This window comes from Salmo salar, chromosome 09 (assembly GCF_965601325.2).
Source record: "Salmo salar chromosome 09, fSalSal1, whole genome shotgun sequence".
Lineage (NCBI taxonomy): Eukaryota > Metazoa > Chordata > Actinopteri > Salmoniformes > Salmonidae > Salmo > Salmo salar.
This window is the reverse complement of record NC_138299.1, coordinates 117,365,720-117,390,193: the sequence shown is the minus strand read 5'-3', so window position 1 is coordinate 117,390,193 and position 24,474 is coordinate 117,365,720. Positions and strand designations below refer to the sequence as shown.

At 44.7% G+C, this 24,474-nt stretch overlaps 1 protein-coding gene across 1 annotated transcript in view; it reads left to right on the top strand.

Moving 5' to 3' along the window:
- The window catches only part of LOC106612460 (salt-inducible kinase 2b), a 70,136-nt gene that overhangs the window by 28,516 nt on the left and 17,146 nt on the right, over nucleotides 1–24,474 (top strand). The window contains exons 5-9 of the mRNA XM_014213606.3: nucleotides 11,387–11,511; nucleotides 12,290–12,413; nucleotides 18,359–18,573; nucleotides 22,438–22,590; nucleotides 23,081–23,251. Of these exons, the coding sequence (XP_014069081.3) occupies nucleotides 11,387–11,511; nucleotides 12,290–12,413; nucleotides 18,359–18,573; nucleotides 22,438–22,590; nucleotides 23,081–23,251 (788 nt within the window). The remainder of the gene's footprint in view (nucleotides 1–11,386; nucleotides 11,512–12,289; nucleotides 12,414–18,358; nucleotides 18,574–22,437; nucleotides 22,591–23,080; nucleotides 23,252–24,474) is intronic.

The following is a 24,474-nucleotide window of genomic DNA, read 5'->3' as shown; positions in this document are numbered from 1 at the left end:
TTATTTCTTTCTGTTTAAACGGGAGTAATTTATATAATTTTGGCAAATTTATTTAAATTGACTTCCCTATTGGACCCGCTATGCCATTTCTCTCATGTCTTATTGGTTTTCATGTCAACCTTCTTTCGTTGTCCAGAAACTTAAGGCACAATCCTAGTCATATTAGCAACCCATCCTAGTTGTTGAGTCTTTAGACCCCCCCCCCCCTTCTTTCTAAGTTTCTAACAGAGATTTTCATCTCTGTCACGTATGGAACTGCTATCAAGTACGCTGTTTAGAGTGAGTTTTCCCACGAATTGCATTTTGGCAAATGTTTGAAAATAAGGTTTTATTGTCTGCTTCATTACATGAGTTAGTTAAGATGCAGTACCATAATCTAAATGTGATTTCTGTCATTCTGAGCACTGTGGGCAGACAATCTCATGGTTAAAATGTTTCAAATGGCCGTCAAATTAATATCTTCCCAGTCACGTTGTCCAGCGCCACATTTTCCAAACGGAAACCCTGACGTGTCACTAGTGGCAGAGAGAGAGAGAGTGAGTCCCACATGGCTGTGCGAGCGATTTTTATTTTATTTATTTATTTTTTTTAAATTAAATTGGTAGAATCAGTGCAAGCAGCACATTCTACATGGTCACCTCACTCAAAACACTCTTTTTCTTTAGGAGGCTAAAACCCATGATTTGGTCAAGCAGTAAAGTACATTTATCCTCATCATTCCTGTAATTAAAGTGTCTGCCTGCCCCTGTACCTGTTTAGCTGGGAACTGCTGCTGCTGTGTTGAGCGAGCCACTCGCTCTGCTTTCCTGGATAAATGTATAGCATTTTAAAAACCTATTGCGGGGAAACACAGCTGTCCTGTTGTCATTTAAAATAAAAGTATATTTGTCACATGGTTCGTAAACAACATGTGTAGACTAACAGTGAAATGTTTACTTACGGGCCCTTCCCAACAATAACACGAGGAATAAATACACAATGAGTAACGATAACTTGGCTATATACACTGGGCACTAGTACAGAGTGGATGTGCAGGGGTACGAGGTAATTGAGTTAGATATGTACATATCGGTAGGGATAAAGTGACAAGGAAACAGGATAAATATAGCAGCAGCGTACGTGATGAGTCAAAAGAGTTTGTGCAAAACGGGTCAATGCACATAGTCTGGGTAGCGTTAACTATTTAACTAACTATTTAGCAGTCTCTTGGCATTGGGGTAGAAGCTGTTCAAGGTCCTGTTGGTTCCAGACTTGGTGCATCAGTACTGCTTACCGTGCTGTCTTTGATAATTGGTGGCTGGAGTCTTTGACAATCTTTAGGACTTTCCTCTGACACCGCCTGTTAAAGAGGTCCTGAATGGCAGGGAGCTCGGCCCCAGTGACATACTGGGCCATACTCATTACCCTCTGTGTAGTGCCTTGTGGTTGGATGCCAAGCAGTTGCCATAGCAAGCGGTGACGCAGCCAGTCAAGATGCTCTCAATGGTGCAGCTGTAGAACCTTTTGAGGATATTTTCAGCCTCCTGAGGCGGAAGAGGCGTTGTCGTGCCTTCTTCACGACTGTGTTAGTATGTGTGGACCATGATAATTCCTTAGTGATGTGGACACCGAGGAACTTGACACTCTCGACACATTTCCACTACAGCCCCGTTAATGTGGATGAGAGTGTGTTGGGCCCGACGTTTCCTGTATTCTGCAATCAGCTCTTTTGTCTTGCTAAAGTTGAGAGAGAAGTTGTTGTCCTGGCACCACACTGCCAGGTTACTGACCACCGTCGTGTCTTCAGCTAACTTAATGATGGTGTTGGAGTCGTGCGCGGCTACGCATCTGTCGTTCTCTGCAAACATTGAAGCAGTGACTCGCTCCTGCAGGTTCATTCTCTAAAACATCCGTAGAGTATGACCCTACCTCACACAGGAAGCGGCGCAGGTCCTAATCTAGGCACATGTCCTCGCCCATCTGGACTACTGCAACTCACTTTTGTCTGGGCTCCCCGCTTCTGCCATCAAACCTCTGCAACTTTTCCGGAATGCTGCAGCCCGCCTGGTTTTCAACCTTCCCAAGTTTTCCCATGTCACCCCACTCCTACGCACCCTCCACTAGCTTCAAGTCGAAGCTCACATCCACTACAAGACCATGGTGCTTGCCTATGGAGCAGCAAGAGGAATTGCCCCTCCCTACATTTACATTTAAGTCATTTAGCAGACGCTCTTATCCAGAGCGACTTACAAATTGGTGCATTCACCTTATGATATCCAGTGTAACAACCACTTTACAATAGTGCATCTAAATCTTTTGGGGTTTGGGGGGGGGGGGGGGGGGGTAGAAGGATTACTTTATCCTATCCCAGGTATTCCTTAAAGAGGTGGGGTTTCAGGTGTCTCCGGAAGGTGGTGATTGACTCCGCTGTCCTGGCGTCGTGAGGGAGCTTGTTCCACCATAGGGGTGCCAGAGCAGCGAACAGTTTTTACTGGGCTGAGCAGGAACTGTGCTTCCTCAGAGGTAGGGGGGCCAGCAGGCCAGAGGTGGATGAGCGCAGTGCCCTCGTTTGGGTGTAGGGACTGATCAGAGCCTGAAGGTACGGAGGTGCCGTTCCCTTCACGGCTTCGTAGGCAAGCACCATGGTCTTGTAGCGGATGCGAGCTTCAACTGGAAGCCAGTGGAGGAGCGGGGTGACGTAAGAGAACTTGGGAAGGTTGAACACCAGACAGGCTGCGGCTTTCTGGATGAGTTATAGGGGTTTAATGGCACAGGCAGGGAGCCCAGCCAACAGCGAGTTGCAGTAATCCAGACGGGAGATGACAAGTGCCTGGATTAGGACCTGCGCCACTTCCTGTGTGAGGCAGGGTCGTACTCTGCGAATGTTGTAGAGCATGAACCTACAGGATCGGGTCACCGCCTTGATGTTAGCGGAGAACGACAGGGTGTTGTCCAGGGTCACGCCAAGGTTCTTAGCACTCTGGGAGGAGGACACAATGGAGTTGTCAACCGTGATGGCGAGATCATGGAATGGGCAGTCCTTCCCCGGGAGGAAGAGCAGCTCCGTCTTGCCGAGGTTCAGCTTGAGGTGGTGATCCGTCATCCACCCTGATATGTCTGCCAGACATGCAGAGATGCGATTCGCCACCTGGTTATCAGAAAGGGGAAAGGAGAAGATTAATTGTGTGTCGTCTGCATAGCAATGATAGGAGAGACCATGTGAGGATATGACAGAGCCAAGTGACTTGGTGTATAGCGAGAATAGGAGAGGGCCTAGAACAGAGCCCTGGGGGACACCAGTGGTGAGAGCACGTGGTGCGGAGACAGATTCTCGCCACGCCACCTGGTAGGAGCGACCTGTCAGGTAGGACGCAATCCAAGTGTGGGCCGCGCCGGAGATGCCCAACTCGGAGAGGGTGGAGAGGAGGATCTGGTGGTTCACAGTATCAAAGGCAGCAGATAGGTCTAAAAGGATGAGAGCAGAGGAGAGAGAGTTAGCTTTAGCAGTGCGGAGAGCCTCCGTGACACAGAGAAGAGCAGTCTCAGTTGAATGACCAGGCTTGAAACCTGACTGATTTGGATCAAGAAGGTAATTCTGAGAGAGATAGCAAGAGAGCTGGCCAAGGACGGCACGCTCAAGAGTTTTGGAGAGAAAAGAAAGAAGGGAAACTGGTCTGTAGTTGTTGACATCGGAGGGATCGAGTGTAGGTTTTTTGAGAAGGGGTGCAACTCTCGCTCTCTTGAAGACGGAAGGGACGTATCCAGTGGTCAAGGATGAGTTGATGAACGAGGTGAGATAAGGGAGAAGGTCTCCGGAAATGTTCTGGAGGAGGGGATAGGGTCAAGCGGGCAGGTTGTTGGGCGGCCGGCCGTCACAAGTCGCAAGATTTCATCTGGAGAGAGAGGGGAGAAAGAGGTCAAAGCATAGGGTAGGGCAATGTGAGCAGGACCAGTGGTAGAAAGTGGACCAGCGGTGTCGTTTGACTTAACAAACAAGGAGCGGATGTCGTCAACCTTCTTTTCAAAATGGTTGACGAAGTCATCCGCAGAGAGGGAGGAGGGGGGGAGGGGGGAGGAGGAGGATTCAGGAGGGAGGAGAAGGTGGCAAAGAGCTTCCTAGGGTTAGAGGCAGATGCTTGGAATTTAGAGTGGTAGAAAGTGGCTTTAGCAGCAGAAACAGAAGAGGAAAATGTAGAGAGGAGGGAGTGAAAGGATGCCACGTCCGCAGGGAGGCGAGTTTTCCTCCATTTCCGCTCGGCTGCCCGGAGCCCTGTTTTGTGAACTCGCAATGAGTCGTCGAGCCACGGAGCAGGAGGGGAGGACCGAGCCGGCCTGGAGGATAGGGGACATAGAGAGTCAAAGGATGCAGAAAGGGAGGAGTGGAGGGTTGAGAAGGCAGAATCAGGAGATAGGTTGGAGAAGGTTTGAGCAGAGGGAAGAGATGATAGGATGGAAGAGGAGAGAGTAGCGGGAGAGAGAGAGCGAAGGTTGCGACGGCGCAATACCATCCGAGTAGGGGCAGAGTGAGAAGTGTTGGAGGAGAGGAAAAAGGATACAAGGTAGTGGTCGGAGACTTGGAGGGGAGTTGCAATGAGATTAGTGGAAGAACAGCATCTAGTAAAGATGAGGTCAAGCGTATTGCCTGCTTTGTGAGTAGGGGGGGAAGGTGAGAGGGTGAGGTCAAAAGAGGAGAGGAGTGGAAAGGAGGAGGCAGAGAGGAATGAGTCAAAGGTAGACGTGGGGAGGTTAAAGTCACCCAGAACTGTGAGAGGTGAGCCATCCTCAGGAAAGGAACTTATCAAGGCGTCAAGCTCATTGATGAACTCTCCAAGGGAACCTGGAGGGCGATAAATGATAAGGATGTTAAGCTTGAATGGGCTGGTAACTGTGACAGCATGGAATTCAAAGGAGGCGATAGGCAGATGGGTCAGGGGAGAAAGATGGAGTGTCCACTTGGGAGAGATGAGGATTCCAGTGCCACCACCCCGCTGGCCAGATGCTCTCGGGGTATGCAAGAACACGTGGTCAGACGAGGAGAGAGCAGTAGGAGTAGCAGTGTTATCTGTGGTAATCCATGTTTCCGTCAGCGCCAAGAAGTCGAGGGACTGGAGGGTAGCATAGGCTGAGATGAACTCTGCCTTGTTGGCCGCAGACCGGCAGTTCCAGAGGCTGCCGGAGACCTGGAACTCCACGTGGGTCGTGCGCGCTGGGACCACCAGGTTAGAGTGGCAGCGGCCACGCGGTGTGAAGCGTTTGTATGGCCTGTGCAGAGGGGAGAGAACAGGGATAGACAGACACATAGTTGACAGGCTACAGAAGAGGCTACGCTAATGCAAAGGAGATTGGAATGACAAGTGGACTACACGTCTCGAATGTTCAGAAAGTTAAGCTTACGTTGCAAAAATCTTATTGACTAAAATGACTAAAATGATACAGTACTGCTGGCTGGTGAAGTAGGCTAGCTAGCAGTGGCTGCGTTGTTGACTTTGTTTGAAAGTGTAGCTGGCTAGGTAACCTCGATAGTTTCAGTACTACACCTTTATCATGATACAAAGGCAACTATGTAGCTAGCTAACATAACACTAATCAAGACGTCCTTTGTAATGTATTTAGTTTCTACAATGCTGCTCGTCGGTAAAAGTTGGCTAGGTTTGGAAAATGGCGTCACGGGGGACGAAAATAGCTGGCTAGCTAACCTCGATAATTACTCTGAACTACACAATTATCAAACTATGACAAAGACAACTATGTAGCTAGCTAACACTACACTAATCAAATCGTTACGTTGTAATGTATTAGTTTCTACAGTGCTGCTAGTCGGTAAAGGTTGGCTAGCTAGCAGTGGGTTTGATGTTGACTAGGTGTGTTGACTAAGTTTGGAGAACGGCGTCGCGGCGGACGAAAATAGCTGGCTAGCTAACCTCGATAATTACTCTAAAACTACACAATTATCTTAGATACAAAGACAGCAAAGACAACTATGTAGCTAGCTAACACTACACTAATCAAATCGTTCCGTTTAATGTATTAGTTTCTACAGTGCTGCTAGTTGGTAGAAGTTGGCTAGCTAGCAGTGTTGACTAAGTTTGGAAAACGGCGTCGCGGTGGACGAAAATAGCTGGCTAGCTAACCTCGATAATTACTCTAAACTACACAATTATCTTTGATACAAAGACCGCTATGTAGCTAGCAAAAAATTGCTCAGATCAAACAAATCAAACCGTTGTAATGTAATGAAATGTAATACCTTCAGGCTATGCTCAAACCCTACACCCGAGCACTCCGTTCTGTCACCTCTGGTCTCTTGGCGCTCCCACTCAGCCCAGTCCAAGCACCTGAAACCCTACCTCTTCAAAGAGTATCTTAAATAATCCCCCTCCTCACTACTTTGAGGAAAAGTGTACTTATTACGCATGTGATATGTGGTTTTCCCACCTAGCTATCTTAAGATGAATGCACTAACTGTATGTCGCTTTGGATAAGAGTGTCTGCTAAATAACTCAAATGTAAAATGAGTGGCCCGTGTTGAGGGTCAGCGTGACGGATGTGTTCTTGCCTACCCTCGCCACCTGGGGACGGCCTGTCAGGAAGTCCAGGATCCAGTTGCAGAAGGTGTTCAGTCCCAGGGTCCTGAGCTTGGAGGACACTATGGTGTTGAACGCTAAGCTATAGTCAATAAACAGCATTCTTATGTAGGTGTTCCTCTTGTCCAGGTGGGAGAGGGCAGTGTGGAGTGCAATATAGAGTGCGTCATCTATGGATCTGTTGGGACGGTATGCGAATTGAAGTTGGCCCAGGGTGTCTGGGATGGTGGTATTTATGTGAGCCATGACCAGCCTTTTCAAAGCATTTCATGGCTACAGATGTGAGTGCTACGGGGTGATAGTCATTTAGCCAGGTTACCATGACATTCTTGGGCACAGGGACTATGGTGGTTTGTTTGCAACATGTAGGTATTACAGGCTGGGTCAGGGAGAAGTTGAAAATGTCTTTCAAGACACTTGCCAGCTGGTCAGAGCAATGCTCTGAGTACGCGTCCTGGTAATCCATGTGAATTTTAACTTTGTTTTAAAGGTCTTACTCACATCTGCTATGGAGAACGAGATCACAGTTGTCCTTAACAGCTGGTGCTCTCATGCATGGTTCAGTGTTGGTTGCCTCGAAGCGAGCATAGAAGGAATTTTGCTTGTCTGGTATGCTCACGTCACTGAACAGTGTCTCTTTGTAAACTGTGATGGTTTGCAAGCACTGCCACATCCAACGAGCGTCAATGCCGGCGTAGTAGGATTCAATCTTAGTCCTGTATTGAAATTTTGACTGATGGATCGTCAGGGGTCGTAGCGGTATTTCGTCTTAGCGTCCTTAAATGTTATCTGATGAATCCCGGAACATATTCCAGTCTGTACTAAACAGTCCTGTAGCTTAGCATCCGTTTCATCGGAAATCTTCCGTATTGAGTGCGTCACTGGTACTTCCTGCTCGAGTTAGTCAAATGTTAGTCTGGAGTCCTGCCTATGGGCTTCCTAATGGGCCTTGGTCAAAAGTAGTGCACTAAAAAGGGAATAGGGTGCCATTTGGGTTGCAGTCTGGGACACTGCTGCAGCTTTACACGGGTTGATCTTGGACATTGGCCTCTCATGGGAGGGGGACTGAGCGCAGAATTTGGCCAGAGCACTGAAGAGGCTAAATCAATTTGCTGAGCTACTGAACACTGCTTTGTGCCACACAGTCCAACACGACCTGCCCCCATTACGTAAGGCAGCGTATTATTATTTGTTTTTGTCGCAACGCATCTTCTTCCCTCGGCTTTATATAACAGGGATTATTATTTATTTTTTTAAGAGTGGAAAAAATACAAAATACTTTTTATTCATCTGATGAAGTTAGTTGTTACAACAGGGTCCCTTAACACTGTCGGGCTCCACAGATAACGATCTCTCCGTTCTCACACTCGAGGGCAACGACGCTGAAGTTTATTCAAATGGGAATCTTAAACATAAGGAACAGACATGTGAGGGAGTGAGGGAGAGGGAACAAAGGGGGTGAGGAGGAGGTAGCGATTTCCGTAAGAGAAAAAGCTAGCAGCTTCATACTGGTAAAAGATTTGGCAACACGTTGTTGGAAGTTTAATTTTAATGAAAGGCAGACAGAGAGCTTTTTTTCTTTCCGAGTTATGATTTAGATCAAGTGTAAGTTTGGAACTCACTGACTCTCTCTCTCTCTCTCTCTCTCTCTCTCTCTCTCTCTCTCTCTCTCTCTCTCTCTCTCTGGGAACAATCAGAACACACAGTCACTCTATGAGCTCATGTCAGTCTCCTGGGAGATGACCTCATGAAGGCCCAGCTAGCCCACCAATGGCCTCAACACACAAATATGTGCATTACATATCACATTGGCTAAAGAACCTGCAGGTTGTTCTACTGTGCATCCTAAATAACACCCTACTCTCTATATGGTGTGCACACACCAGAGGCCCTGGTCAAAAGTAGTGCACTATCGTGAATATGGTGCCATTTGGGACACAGTTCCCTGGAAAGGAACAGTTTTTCAAACATAGCCACTAGACCTGACTACTATACTGTTACATAGTTATTTATTAGTATTGCTACCTACCTGTATTGTTATTCTCGTTATTTTTGATTTGTGGTGCATTTGTGTGATACTTTGTAGTCTGTCCTTATGTTGCACTTCTCCTGATACTCATGGTTTGTTAGATGGAAGCAGAGATACAAACTACAGATAATTTGCTTCCAGGGATCGAAGATGGTCACGTTCCAAAGATAAAACTGAATCCGTTCATTATGCTTTTTCCACAGTTCCGGCCTTTTTCCTGTTATTTCATATACACTAACGCTTTTGTCATTTAGTAGGCTGACTTTTGTAAAAAATACAGTACATATACAGTGCCTTCAAAAAGTATTTTCCACATGTTATAGCCTGAATTTAAAATTAGATTTTGTGTCACTGGCATGCACACAATACCCGATAATGTCAAAGTGGAATTATGTTTTTATAAATGTTTACAAATTAATAAAAAATGAAAAGCTGAAATACCTTGAGTCTTCAACCCCTTTGTTATTGCAAGCCTGAAAGTTCAGGAGTAAAAATGTGCCTAACAAGACAAGTTGCATGGACTCTGATTTTTGAATGACTACCTCCTCTCCGTTCCCCACACATACAAATATCTGTAAGGTCCCTCATTTGATCAGTGAATTTCAAACACAGATTTAACCACAAAGACTAGGGAGGTTTTCCAAGAAGGGTATCTATTGGTAGTTCAGTTTAAAAAAAAAAAATCCAGATGTTGAATATGTCTTTGAGCATGGTGAAGTTATCACTACAAAGATAGAGGCATACTTCCCAACTCAGTAGCAAGAAGGAAGGAAACCGGTCTTTAAAACAGTTAGAGTTTAATGGCTGTGATGGGAGAACTTGAGGATGGGTCAACAACATTGTAGTTACTCCACAATACTAACCTAAATGAGTGAAAAGAAGGAAGGAAGCGTTATGTTTGGGCCAAATTCAACACAAAGTACCACTCTTCATATTTTCAAGCATGGTAGTGGATGCATTATGGACTAGGTAGTTGTTTTCCAAATAAAAATAAACGGAATAGAGCTAAGCACAGGCAAAATCCTAGAGGAAAACCTGGTTCAGTCTGCTTTCCAACAGACACTGGGAGACAAATTCACCTTTCAGCAGGACAATTACGTAAAAACACAAGGCCAAATATACACTGGAGTTGCTTACCAAGGCGACTTTGACTCTCTGGGTCTTCCTTTCCTGTGGCGGTCCTCATGAGAGCCAGTTTCATCATTGCGCTTGGTTTTTGCAACTGCACTTGAAGAAACTTTCAAAGTTCTTGACATTTTACGTATTGACTGACCTTCATGTCATTAAAGTAATGATGGAACGCATTAAGAAGGAAAGAAATTCAACAAATTCACTTTTAACAAGGCACACCTGTTAATTCAAATGCATTCCAGGTGACTATCTCATGAAGCTGGTTGAGAGGATGCCAAGACTGTGCAAAGCTGTCATCAAGGCAAAGGGTGGCTACTTCGAAGAATATCAAATATATTTTGATTTATTTAACTTTTTTGGGGGGGGGGTACTACATGATTCCATACAGTGGGGGGGGAAAAGTATGTGATCCCCTGCTGATTTTGTACGTTTGCTCACTGACAAAGAAAGGATCCGTCTATCATTTTAATGGTAGGTTTATTTGAACAGTGAGAGACAGAATAACAACAAAAATATCCAGAAAAACGCATGCCAAAAATGTTATAAATTGATTTGCATTTTAATGAGGGAAATGTAAAACATGACTTAGTACTTGGTGGCAAAACCCTTGTTGGCAATCACAGAGGTCAGACATTTCTTGTAGTTAGCCACCAGGTTTGCACACATCTCAGGAGGGATTTTGTCCCTCTCCTCTTTGCAGATCTTCTCCAAGTCATTAAGGTTTCGAGGCTGACGTTTGGCAACTCGAACCTGTTGTTATTCTGTCTCTCACTGTTCAAATAAACCTAACATTAAAATTTTAGACTGATAATTTCTTTGTAAGTGGGCAAACGTACAAAATCAGCAGGGGATCAAATACTTTTTTCCCCCCACTGTATGTGTTCTTTAATAGTTTTGATGTCTTCACTATTATTCTACAATGTAGAAAATAGTAAAAATTAAGAAAAATCCTGTAATGTGTGTCCACATTTTTGACCGGTACTGTATGTAAAAACAATTTAAACTGAGCCATGTTGGTTTAAAAAGCTGACTCTTCCAAATGAAAAATTGATCACATGTGATATTATGTATTTTATTTTCAATAAATGTGCAAAAAATATATTTTGTCATTATGGGGTATTGTGTGTAGATGGGTGAGAAAGCAAAACAATTGAATCTATTTTGAATTCCGGCTGTAACAACTCAATTTGGATTAAGTCAAGGCGTATGAATACTGTCTGAACGCACTGCATCTCACCTTCCTATTTAAACAAGTTAACGCCGTTTTAATCCTTGATGAAAAAGCAATAGGTCTATATAGTGTTCTTTGCAGGACAAAAACAGTTAAATCCTCGTTCCTGCTTGGAACATCTCAATTTCTTCTGTCTGCTGGAACAGAATCCTAGGGTGCCTAAAATTGCTGTTTAATGTTGGAAAATGATTAGCATGTACAGGTGCTGCTGTGCAAGGAATATTTTTCTGCCTCTTTAGCAACCACCCCCACTCCTTGCGCGCACACACACAGTTGCATGTTCTAATCTGGAGTTAGTGTTAAAGCCCCCCCCCCCCAGGCAGAACCATCCATATCATCTATGGGCAGAAGAACTCAACCCAGTGTATGTTTGTTTGAGTCAAGGTGACGGTGGGTAATAAGTTAACTGTGTCATTCTCCCCTTTTGTTAAGATTTTGGCTTTGGGAACTTTTTCCAGCCAGGGGAGCCCCTGGCCACGTGGTGCGGCAGCCCCCCCTACGCCGCTCCGGAGGTGTTCGAGGGACAACAGTACGAGGGCCCCCAGCTGGACATCTGGGTAAGACGATGCTCTTGTCTTCATCCTAAATGGCATCCATATACCCTCAATAGTGCCCTATTGGCTTTGGTCCAAAGTAGTGCACTATACAAGGAATAGGGTGCCATTTTCACACACCTGCTCTGCAATGAGTCACACATACTGCTAACTAGTCCCTCGGTGATACACACGGAGTGTCCCAGAACTGACTGTACATTGTCTTTGACACTGGATCTAGTGTAATCATGGACATTACAAGCAATAGTGAGGCCAACCAGATTAAACAAAGTCAAAGCCGGGGAAAAGTTCTTACTCCGCACATAGTGCACTACTTTTTATCAGAGCTCTATCAAAATCAGTGCACTATATAGGGAATAAGTTGCCATTTGGGATGCAGTCAAGGTGCTCAACTGCGAGAAGGTGGGATAAAAAAGATACTGCTTTTGGATATTGCGTCGAGGATCTGATTGTGAATCATCAACCCTAGTCAGCTGATCAACTGTTTGCTTTACCCCTTGCAGTGATAAGTGTATGAGAATTACATCTTGCCAAAAACCAAATAGCCCTACTTTTACACTCTTTTTCAAAGGCGACCTGAAGACATCATGTGAAATCATAAGATTTCCCAACCTCTCTTTATAGCCCTCCCTGTATTACGGGATAGTGAACTCACCCTCGCATATATCTGGGTGCCTTTCTACCCTGATTGATCTAGTTATGAGTGTAATTGTTCACACTGTGGCCCTTGACCCAGTCTGGCTGTGCTTGTGTGCGCGTGTGTTTTTGTGTCTCAATGTAGAGTATGGGGGTGGTGCTGTACGTGCTGGTGTGTGGCGCCTTGCCCTTCGATGGCCCCACCCTGCCTGTTCTCCGACAGCGCGTCTTGGAGGGTCGCTTCCGCATCCCCTACTTCATGACAGAAGGTGAGCTAACCTAGTGCTTTACACCCCATAAAAGCCGGTAGTGACACCATTGCTCCTATGGAAAAACGGTCTGTGTGGTTGTTGGAATGGGGTTTGTTTACTTGTGATGCCAGCAGAAGACATTAAAGGGGCAACCCAAGATACAAAAAACAACAAAGTGGTTACCCCACCAGTTGTTTTGGTAAATGGCTGAGATATAAAGCTGTAGAAATATAACCTCCTCGAATCAATGGCTATATATTATTCATTTAAAAGTTCCCAAAAATGTATAGTGAATAAAAATATAAAAACATGCAACAATTTCAACAATTTTACTGAGTTACAATTCATATAATAAATTCAGTAGGCCCTAATCTATGGATTTCACATGACTGGGCAGGGGTGCACTCCCACTGGGGAGTCAGGCCCAGCCAATCAGAATGAGTTTTTTCCCCACAAAAGGGCTTTATTATAGACAGAAATACTCCTCAGTTTCATCAGCTGTCCGGGTGGCTAGTCTCAGACGATCCCGCAGGTGAAGAGCCGGATGTGAAGGTTCTGGGCTGACATGGTTACAAGCCGCCTGCAGTTAAGGCTGGTATGACGTACTGCCAAATTCTCTAAAATGGCTTATAGTAGAGAAATGGACATTAAATTCTCTGGCAACAGCTCTGGTGGACATTCCTGCAATCAGCATGCCAATTGCTTGTTCCCTCAACTTGAGACATCTGTGGCATTGTGTTGTGTGACGAAACTGCACATTTTAGAGTGTCTTTTTACTGTCCCCAGCACAAGGTGCACCTGTGTAATGATCATGCTTCTTGATATGCCACACCTGTCATGTGGATCGATTATCTTGGCAAAGGTGAAAAGCTCACTAATGGGGATTGAAAACAAATTTGTGCACAGAATGTAAGTGAAATACGTTTTTTGTACGTATGGGAAATTTCAGCTCATGAAATATGGGACCAACACTTTACATGTTGCGTTTTTATATTTTTGTTCAGTATATGTACCAATACTGTGTAACCCATTCAACTGGCTGCTTGGAGCTCTTCAGAATCCCCCCTCTTGTGTCTCACCACTGCACAGGGGTCTAGCATGCAGGGAAAGCATAGACCGCTTTTGAAGTGAGGCTCAACTGCCCGGCATGGCATAAATACCTGTTCAAAACACCTGTCCAAAATGGAACCCATTTACGACGAGGGCAGGGAATTGCCAAGGACCTCACGATACGACATTATCACACTTAGGTGCCAATACAATATGTATAGCGATTCGATACTGTGATTTTATTGCAGTTCAATGTTCCAAACATATTGTTCACCATATGTCTGCTGCAGAGGGACAAGAGCGAGCCATTCATAAAACATCTGAGTAGAAGTGCTGATCTAGGATCAGGTCCCCTCTGTCCATATACTGTGCATCTTATCCATTATGCTCTAAAAGGCAAAACTGACCCTAGATCAGCACTACCACTCTGAGACGCTTTATGAATATGGCACTGTTCCTAGGAGATCCTAACAGTGCTCCTTTTGGTGGTGCTCCAAATCTAGAGAAGTCAGCATGTCAGGTTCGAGCTAACACTATACGCCAACCTGGTGAGATTAACTCTTATCAGAGAGCGCCAGAGTCATTGTGTTTACATAACCTGGGGAAGAGCCAGTGAAGTTCAAGCGGGGCTCTGCCAGCCTCCCCTTTAGGGATGGACTATTTAGTCCATGTTGAGAATGCAGCCCCACGGCCCGCTCCGGTCCTGTTCCCTCCTTCCGCTTCATACGAGAAGAACAGTGTGCCGTTTCCTCCCACATATTCTCACTCTCTGCTACACACACACTGGCACACATACACACACTGTACGGTACAGTACACAGGCTCTATATAAAAATCAGGCAGCGCTGTACGGGTAGTACACTACTTTTTTACCTCCAGTACTCTATATGCCAGGACCATACATTCTTTGACCTCCGTAATGAAGCGGCCCCAGGGGATTTGGTGTAACAGAAATCCGAGAACATCCCCACCCCCTGCTTTCTTTAACTGTCGAAAGGAGGTGTTAACCGTCCGGCCCTGAATATTTCCATGATGCTATCATGATGTACTGGGCTCCTGAGTGGCGCAGCGATCTAAGGCACTGCATCTCAGTGCTAGAGGCACCACTACAGACACCCTGGTTCGAATCCAAACTGTATCACAACCGGCCGTGATTGGGAGTCCCATAGGGTGGCGCACAATTGGCCCAGTGTCGTCCGGGTTTGGCCGGTGTAGACCGTCATTGTAAATAAGAATTTGTTCTTAACTGACTTGCCTAGTTAAATAAATAAAAATGTATTTTAAATGTACTCAAGAGAAAAGAAGAGGGTCAATGTGGATTGCATAGTTTCTCTCTCTCTCATCCCCCTCTCTCTCATCCCTCCCTTGCTGGATTTCTCGGCCAGAGAAGTGCTCATTTGGCAACAGGGCAGTCATCATACAGAGCGTTAGGAAAGTATTCAGACCCCTTCTCTTTTTCCACATTTTGTTATGTTACAGCTTTATTTTAAAAGGGAGTAAATACAAAAAAAATTCCTCTTCAATCTACACACTGTACCCATAGTGACATGTCAGAGCAAAAACCAAGCCATGAGGTCGAAGGAATTGTCCGTAGAGCTCTGAGACAAGATTGTGTCAAGGCACATCTGAGGAAGGCTACCAAAACATTTCTGCAGCATTGAAGGTCCCCAAGAACAGTGGCCTCCATCATTCTTAAATGGAAGAAGTTTGGAACCACCAAGACTCTTCCTAGAGCTGGCTGCCCGGCCAAACTGAGCAATCGTGGGAGATTGGCCTTGGTCAGGGAGGTAACCAAGAACCCGATGGTCACTCTGACAGAGCTTCAGAGTTCCTCTGTGGCGATGGGAGAACCTTCCAGAAGGACAACCATCTCTGCAGCACTCCACCAATCAGGTCTTTATGGTAGAGTGACCAGACGGATGCCACTCCTCAGTAAAAGGCACATGACAGCCAGCTTGGAGTTTGCCAATAGGCCCCTAAAGGACTCTGACCATGAGAAACAAGATTCTCTGGTCTGAAGAAACCAAGATTGAACTCTTTGGTCTGAATGCCAAGCATCACGTCTGGAGTAAACCTGGCACCATCCCTATGGTGAAGCGTAGTTGCGTCATCATGCTGTGGGGATGTTTTTAAGCAGCAGGAACTTGGAGACTGGAGACTGTCCTTGAGTGGCTCAGCTAGAACCCGGACTTAAACCCGATCAAACATATTTGTAGAGACCAGAAAATAGCTGTGCAGCGACGCTCCCCATCCAACCTGAAAGAGCTTGAGAGGATCTGCAGAGAAGAAACTCCAAAAATACAGGTGTGCCAAGCTTGTAGCGTCATACCCAAGAAGACCCTAGGCTGTAATCGCTGCCAAAGGTGATTCAACAAAGTACTGAGTACAGGGTATGAATACTTACAGTTGAAGTCGGAAGTTTACATACACCTTAGCCAAATACATAAACTCAGTTTTTCAAAACTCCTAACATTTAATCCTTGTAAAATTCCCTGTTTTAGGTCAGTTAGGATCACCACTTTATTTTAAGAATGTGAAATGTCAGAATAATAGTAGAGTGATTTATTTCAGCTTTTATTTATTTCATCACATTCCCAGTGGGTCAGAAGTTTACATACACTCAATTAGAATTTAGTAGCATTGCCTTTAAATTGTTTAACTTGGGTCAAACATTTGGGTAGCCTTCCACAAGCTTCCCACAGTAAGTTGGGTGAATTTTGGTCCATTCCTCCTGATAAAGCTGGTGTAACTGACATTTTAGTCATTTAGCAGACGCTCTTATCCAGAGCGACTTACAGTAGTGAAGCATACATTTCATACATTTTTTTCTCCGTACTGGTCCCCCGTGGGAATCCAACCCACAACCCTGGTGTTGCAAACACCATGCTCTACCAACTGAGCTACACGGGGGACCAGTACGGAGTCAGGTTTGTAGGCCTCCTTGCTCGCCCTAACTTTTTCAGTTCTGCCCACAAATTTTCTATGGGATTGAGGTCAGGGCTTTGATGGTTGGGGTCATGCTTGGCGTCATTGTCCATTTTGAAGACCCAAGCTTTAACTTCCTGACTGATGTCTTGAGATTTTGTTTCAATATATCCACATAATTGTCCTTCATCATGATGTCATCTATTTTGTGAAGTGCACCAGTCCCTCCTGCAGCAAAGCACCCCCACAACATGATGCTGCCACCCCTGTGCTTCATGGTTAGGATGGTGTTCTTCAGCTTGCAAACATCCCCCTTTTCCTCCAAACATAGATGGTCATTATGGCCAAACAGTTCTATTTTGTTTCATCACACCAGAGGACATTTCTCCATGTGCAGTTGCAAACCGTAGTCTGGCATTTTTATGCCGGTTTTGGAGCAGTGGCTTCTTCCTTGTTGAGCGGCGTTTCAGGTTATGTTGATATAGGACTCGTTTTACTGTGGATATAGATGCTTTTGTACCTGCTTCCTCCAGCATCTTTACAAGGTCCTTTGCTGTTGTTCTGGGATTGATTTGCACTTTTCGCACCAAAGTACGTTCATCTCTAGGAGACAGAACGCGTCTCCTTCCTCAGCGGTATGATGGCTGCATGGTCCCATGGTGTTTACTGGTGTACTATTGTTTGTACAGATGAACATGGTACCTTCAGGTGTTTGGAAATTGCTCCCAAGGATGAACCAGACTTGTGGAGGTCTACAGTTTTTTTTCTGAGGTCTTGGCTGATTTCTTTTGATTTTCCCATGATGTCAAGCAAAGAGGCACTGAGTTTTAAGGTAGGCCTTGAAATACATCCACAGGTACACCTCCAACTGACTCAAATGATGTCAATTAGCCTATCAGAAGCTTCTAAAGCCATGCCATAATTTTCTGGAATCTTCCAAGCTGTTTAAAGGCACAGTCAACCTAGTGTAAGTAAACTTCTGACCCACTGGAATTGTGATGCCGTGAATTATAAGGGAAATAATCTGTCTGTAAACAATTGTTGGAAAAACTTGCCAAAACTATAGTTAACAAGAAATTTGTGGCGTGGTTGAAAAACGAGTTTTAATGACTCCAACCTAAGTGTATGTAAACTTCTGACATCAACTGTAGGTATATGTGATTTTTATTATATATATATATATATATATATATATATATATATATAAACATTTTGTTGTTGTCGTTATGTGGTATTGTGTGTAGATTGAGGGGGGGAACAATTTAATACTTTTTAGATTAAGGCTGTAACAAAGTGTGGAAGAACTCAAGGAGTCTGAGTACTTTCCGTAGGCACTGTAAATGAGACCGCAGAATGCAAGATGAGTACGTTGCTCGCGCCGAAGAGGTGAGAAGAGCAGAGACGCACGCAGGCAGACCGATGCGTGCGTGCACACACACACACACACACACACACAAACACAAACACGCACACAAAACAGAACAGCCTCAGCCCAGTGGGCAGTAATCCTATTAAGACCCAGCGGTTGGTGACGTCAAAGTCATTTAGCCGCTAACTGAAGGATAAGAGGTCTCTCCATCCTCCTCCGAGAGAGAGGGGGGAATGCTGTGCATTCTTGCCTGAGCTCATCTGTTTTTCTTAGTGTGAGTAGTGGAGGCACTCCTTCCCTGTGGCCCCAACGTTTTAGCCGGAGCGCTCTCTTCACTCAAACGGGGGTATTCTTCCTTCTGTACTCTCGGTACATGGTGCACTCCGTACACACGGTACCACTGTCCCGGGCTGCGTGTTGTTCTGTATGGTCTGATGTGTCGGGGCAAATGTGGAAAGTCAGACGTGACAGGAGAACACACTCCTCTCTGTCATCAGACGATGTCTCAAGTGATATTGGAAGAACTGTTATGGATCTGAGTACAAGGGATTGTACATTGATTTTGTTCCCCTTTCTCTCTCTGTCTCCATCTTTATTCCTTTTCCCCTCCCCTTCTCAGACTGCGAGCACCTGATCCGGCGGATGCTGGTGCTGGACCCGTCCAAGCGTCTGTCGGTGGCTCAGATCAAGGAGCACAAGTGGATGGCACTGGACGTGCCGGTGCAGAGGCCCATGCTGTACCAACAGGAGGGGGACCTGAGCGTGGGCGAATACAGCGAGCAGGTTCTGCGACTCATGCACAGCCTGGGCATCGACCAACACAAGACCATCGAGGTGAGAGATGGCCGAGAGAGAGGGTGCTTTGTTCCTTATATAGATCCCTACTTTTGACCGTAGGGCCCTGGTCAAAAGTAGTACACTGTAAAGGGAATAGGGGTGCCATTTGGGACGTAGACAATATCTACGCTAGCAGGGCCGGCTCTAACCTTTTTGGTGGCCCTAAGCAAGATTTGGTTGGATGGCCCCCCACCTCGTCGCAAAACAACACAATTTTGTATACTTGCATACTATATGCCAGTGTACTTTTGTACACTAGCATTAACTAGCATACTAAAGAGAATGAAGCAATATGTTGTGCATGGATTCAAAGTCGTGTGCCAGTGTGAATATACTGTGTCTTTTTTTACTTGAATGATTGCCCCTATTACTTCCGTTGGTTGTTAGCTAACAATACAATTTTATAATAATTTGGTGGGTGTGGTGGTCATGAAATTTCATCAGTCAGTGATTGTCAAGCAAATAACTGTCACGGTAATTTACATGTAATTAACATAAGCACATTTAGCATCTCCTGGCTTCAGAACACAGCCTACAAGCCACTGATGCAGACTTTTGGAACATCTACATTTTAAAAAATGTAATAAATCCATGTAATATAGCCTAAAGCTTCACAATAAATCCATTATGTATTTTAGACTGGTCTCAAGAAATGTGATTATAACGAAAATGTAGTCAATTTCAGGGCAACAGAATAGCATATTCTGAGTTCTACAAACATTGGGCTATATGTTTTTAGATGTTTAATACATTGTAAGGCTGCATTATGCGACTGATGATTTGACAAAGTTGCTTGAAAGACATGAGCTCTGGTTTGTTTTTTGCGCAGGCTGTACACACTTCATCAGTCTCTCATTCACAATTTGACAAGCACTTGATAATGCTTTGAATTTCCCGGCGGCATCCCCTTTGTGGGGCCATAATGCACTCTTAAAAAATGCACCCTTCACTCCTGATCTGGTCTTTCTCACAGGCTACAAGTGAAGACAGACACATTGCGGACGCAACTGCGCTCGCGCTTATCCAATTCTGAGGTGCATATTGAAGATATTGGAAGAACTGTCCACGTTTACTTTCCGTAGGCCTAAAGAACAGCAAAAGCACTAACCTATGTCAATCTACTATCCCCCATAGTACAAAAGTTGACCTATTCTGTGCGGGATATAAAAATTCCAAACATAGTCTGAGACAGTTATGGGATGCAATTTTCACATTATAAGCGTAGAAAATCGCACATGGCAGTAGGCTATAGCAGGAAAACACCATTATCAAAAGGGACCACAAATTATATTATACATGTAATGCTTTTATTATAAAGGTGCATTTTTACTCAACTCACACGCTACTTATGTATGCCAGTTAGGCTCTACGCCCCTTGTAAAGCAGATTAATATGCTTAATTTTAAGAAGTTATTTGGCCACTTTAATTGTTTCTTACCTTAACCTGTTAGGGCTAGGGGGCAGTATTGACACGGCTGGATAAAAAACATACCCGATTTAATCTGGTTACCACTCCTACCCAGTAACTAGAATATGCATATACTTATTACATATGGATAGAAAACACCCTAAAGTTTCTAAAACTGTTTGAATGGTGTCTGTGTATAACAGAACTCAAATGGCAGGTCAAAACCTGAGAGATTCCTTTACAGGAAGTGGCCTGTCTGACCATTTCTTGAACTTCTTTTCCATCTCTATCTTTTACTAAGGATCTCTGCTCTAACGTGACACTTCCCACGTCGTCCATAGGCGCTCAGAGCCCGGGAAAAAACAGAATGTCGTCATTCCAGCCCCAGGCTGAAACACATTATCGCCTTTCTCAAGTGGCCGATCAAGGGACTCTGGGCTTATGCGCATGACCCGACCGCCCCCGCCTTTGTGATTTTTTTCCTCTGTTTGCCGAAAAGTTGATTCCCTGTCGGAATATTATCGCTTTTCTACGAGAAAAATGGCGTAAAAATTTATTTTAAACAGCGGTTGACATGCTTCGAAGTACGGTAATGGAATATTTAGAATTTTATTGTCACGAATTGCGCCATGCGCGCGACACTTCTTTACCATTTCGGATAGTGTCTAGAACGCACGAACAAAACGCCGCTATTCGGATATAACGATGGATTATTTTGGACCAAACCAACATTTGTTATTGAAGTAGCAGTCCTGGGAGTGCATTCTGACGAAGACAACAAAAGGTAATCAAACTTTTATAATAGTAAATATGATTATGGTGAGTGCTAAACTTGCCGGGTGTCTAAATAGCGAGCCCGTGATGCCTGGGCTATGTACTTAGAATATTGCAAAATGTGCTTTCACCAAAAAGCTATTTTAAAATCGGACATATCGAGTGCATAGAGGAGGTCTGTATCTATAATTCTTAAAATAATTGTTATGCTTTTTGTGAACGTTTATCGTGAGTAATTTAGTAAAATGTTAGCGAATTCCCCGGAAGTTTGCGGGGGGTATGCTAGTTCTGAACGTCACATGCTAATGTAAAAAGCTGTTTTTTGATATAAATATGAACTTGATTGAACAAAACATGCATGTATTGTATAACATAATGTCCTAGGGTTGTCATCTGATGAAGATCATCAAAGGTGAGTGCTGCATTTAGCTGTCTTCTGGGTTTTGGTGACATTATATGCTGGCTTGAAAAATGGGTGAATGAAATCGGACAGTGTGGTTAGATTAACGAGAATCTTGTCTTTAAATAGCTGTAAAATAGTCATATGTTTGAGAAATTGAAGTAATAGGATTTTTAAGGTTTTGAAAATCGCGCCACAGGCTTAAAGTGGCTGTTACGTAGGTGGGACGAATTCGTCCCGCCTAGCCCAGAGAGGTTTAAGCTGGTAGTGATAAGCTAATATTGTCACCCATCAGACTATTCTTGATTTAATCTTGTCTTTACATATACTAAATAATATAGGTGTGAAATTCTTTTTAATTTCGAATGGACCATTATCTTGCACCTGTCTCGAAACGGGCAGCAGGGAAAAATACATGTCCACTCCACACTTAAATATCGAATGGAGGACGCTTTTCCTGTGGTTCATTTTCATGCCGGCCAGGTAGGCTATACTCCTGTTTTTAAAGATAAGCAACGTGCTTAATATTTGCTTATAGTAGGCATAGCCTAAAGAAAGCTGATAGGATTCGCCTCTTTTTAATAGAGGCCATCACTTTGTTTTATCGCACAATTGCAGAGCCTATAGAAATGTTGCGCAACATGAGCTCATGGGCTCTCATGAAGTGTTTGATTAGATTTTCAATCACATTTGCATTGATGTCAGAGTGATTAGAGGGACAATAGAGTGCGGAGTACCAGGCAGTTAGCAAGTTTGGTAGGCTACTAATGACCATCAGCAGCATCAGAGCTTGGAGAAGCCTAATTACTGTGACTAAACGGTCACGTGGAATTTGACTGCCTTCATGACTCGTGACCACCGATGTGGCGGTAAATATGGTCACCGCAACAACCCTAGTGGGTGCTTATATTTGTCCTATGATTCTTCTCAAGAACCCCCTGTGGATAGGCCAAGTACCCCCAGGGGTCCTAGTACCCCTGTTTGGGAACCACTGATCTAAACCGCTGTGAAATAAATACATATATTTTCCATAACAAAAAATATTATATTTTCAGCTGTTTTGAAGCTGGTGTACAAAACCGAAAGTAAAACATGCAAAAATGACACTTAAGAACGGGAAGCATATAAATGGTGCACATAGAACAGATCTACCGCTTCTTAGATTTGCATTAATTGAGAATGACATATCTATAACTCACATTTCTATGTGAATTTGGTAGGGTCGCCCAAAAAGTTACATATTGCAGCTTTAACATGGTGTGTCTCTCCCTGTGTCCAGTCTCTCCAGAACAAGAGTTACAACCACTTTGCTGCTATCTACTACCTGCTGGTGGAGCGTCTCAATGCCCACCGCTGCAGTTTCCCTGTGGATCAGCGGCTTGACGTACGCCAGCGCCGGCCCAGCACCATCGCCGAGCAGACTGTCGTCAAGGTAACCCTCGCTGTCTTCGTTGCGTTTTTTTTGGCGTCACAAAACAGGTCTGTCTGTGTGGTGCATTAGTATGGGTGTCTGTGGTTGTAATGATCAAGGACATTTACATTTACACACCTGGCTGTTCATGAAACATATCTTCTCTTCCTTTCACTGCCCTATCTTTTTTCCTCTTTCTCACTCTATCCATTCAACTTCCTCTCTTTCTTTGATTCTCTCTCTATCCAACTTTTTCCCCTCATCTCTTTCTCTCGTCTCCTTATCTTCCTCCCTCATCTCTTTCTCTCGTCTCCTTATCTTCCTCCCTCATCTCTTTCTCTCGTCTCCTTATCTTCCTCCCTCATCTCTTTCTCTCGTCTCCTTATCTTCCTCCCTCATCTCTTTCTCTCGTCTCCTTATCTTCCTCCCTCATCTCTTTCTCTCGTCTCCTTATCTTCCTCCCTCATTCTCTCTCACACTCTCTGTACCCTTCCATCTATCTCCCCTACAGCCGAGCGAGCCGAGTGGTGGGCCCCCACAGGTGGGTCTCCTGCCCCATGGGGTGCGGGGTCTACTACGCTCCCCAGCGCTGTCCCAAGCCTCTGTCGATGCCTTTAACTTCCCACAGTCGCCGCTTCTGCCCGAGCACAGCTTCATGGTCGAGGATGTGGCCACTCCTAAAGTAAGTCACAACTCCAAACAAGTCGCCCCATGTCATCTAAGGTTACGAGCTATTCTGAACCGAAGCAACCCGGCCTGTAGACACCCACTATGTGGAGTGTTATCCAGTTTTCCAGCTGGATAACACTGTTGAGTTAGTGGAATTAAGCATTTTTATATATTAAACTATATACACATATTTGGGAAGTTCGAAGAAAACAAAGGAGAGTGTCATCAAATGGATTGGCATTTTAGACTCACGCTTCAATTCTGATATACAAATTATAAACATTATGTTTGCACAGAAACACACACATGGTCAGTGTAATGTGGGAACAGATCTGGGTCGTGCTCATATGGGGACATCGTAGAAAAACAAATTGCAACGCGAAACAAAAATCGATGTTTGTATTGGACAGACTCAGGGAGTACCTCCTCTGTTTGAAAACATTTCAGAACATTTTCTCCCAACTGAACACAACCCCATGGAGCACTGATTGCAACAGGACCGATCCTCCCCCAAGGCCACCCCAACCCCGACTGGCCACTGCTGTTGAGTTATCCAAGAGGGGACTCTTGTCTGTCTGTTTTGTTTGGTTTAGCCCACTCATCCTTTCTCCCTCCCTCCCCAGGGAGCTCTTTGTTCAAGACTGTCCCCAACTCCCCACAGCCAGGCAGTGAGAGAAGGGAGCGTTGCCAGTTTGGCACTCAATAGAACAACAACACAAAATCAGCGGAGGAGTGACATAGTCCAGCCCCAGTCCCCTCTTACCCCCTTTTATACCTTGTGTGGGAGCTTCTAGCTAGTTCTGACTGAGTCTGCATCCTAAATGGCACTCTACTCACTATTTAGTAGTGCACTGCTTTTGAGCTGGGCCCTGGTCAAAAGTGGCGCACTATAAAGGGAATATGGTGCCATTATAGTGTACTGCCTTTGAGGCTCTGGTCAAAAGAAGTGCACTATATAGGGAATAGGATGCCATTGGGGATGCAACCTGAGTGATGGATGGTGGTGTTTACGTCACAGTTATGTTATGAAAGACCTCTGACTCACATTTCACTGAGAACGGGGCTCCATGGTAGAGTATATAAGCTGACTGTGTGTCTGGGTGTTAACCTCGTTCAAATCCTCTGGTCTATTCTGTCCTATTCTGACCCCTCCTGACCGGTACCTGCTGCTAGTGCTACTTGGATGGCCCCCTTTTCCTCCTCTGCGTCCCAAATGGCACTCTATTCCCTTTTATA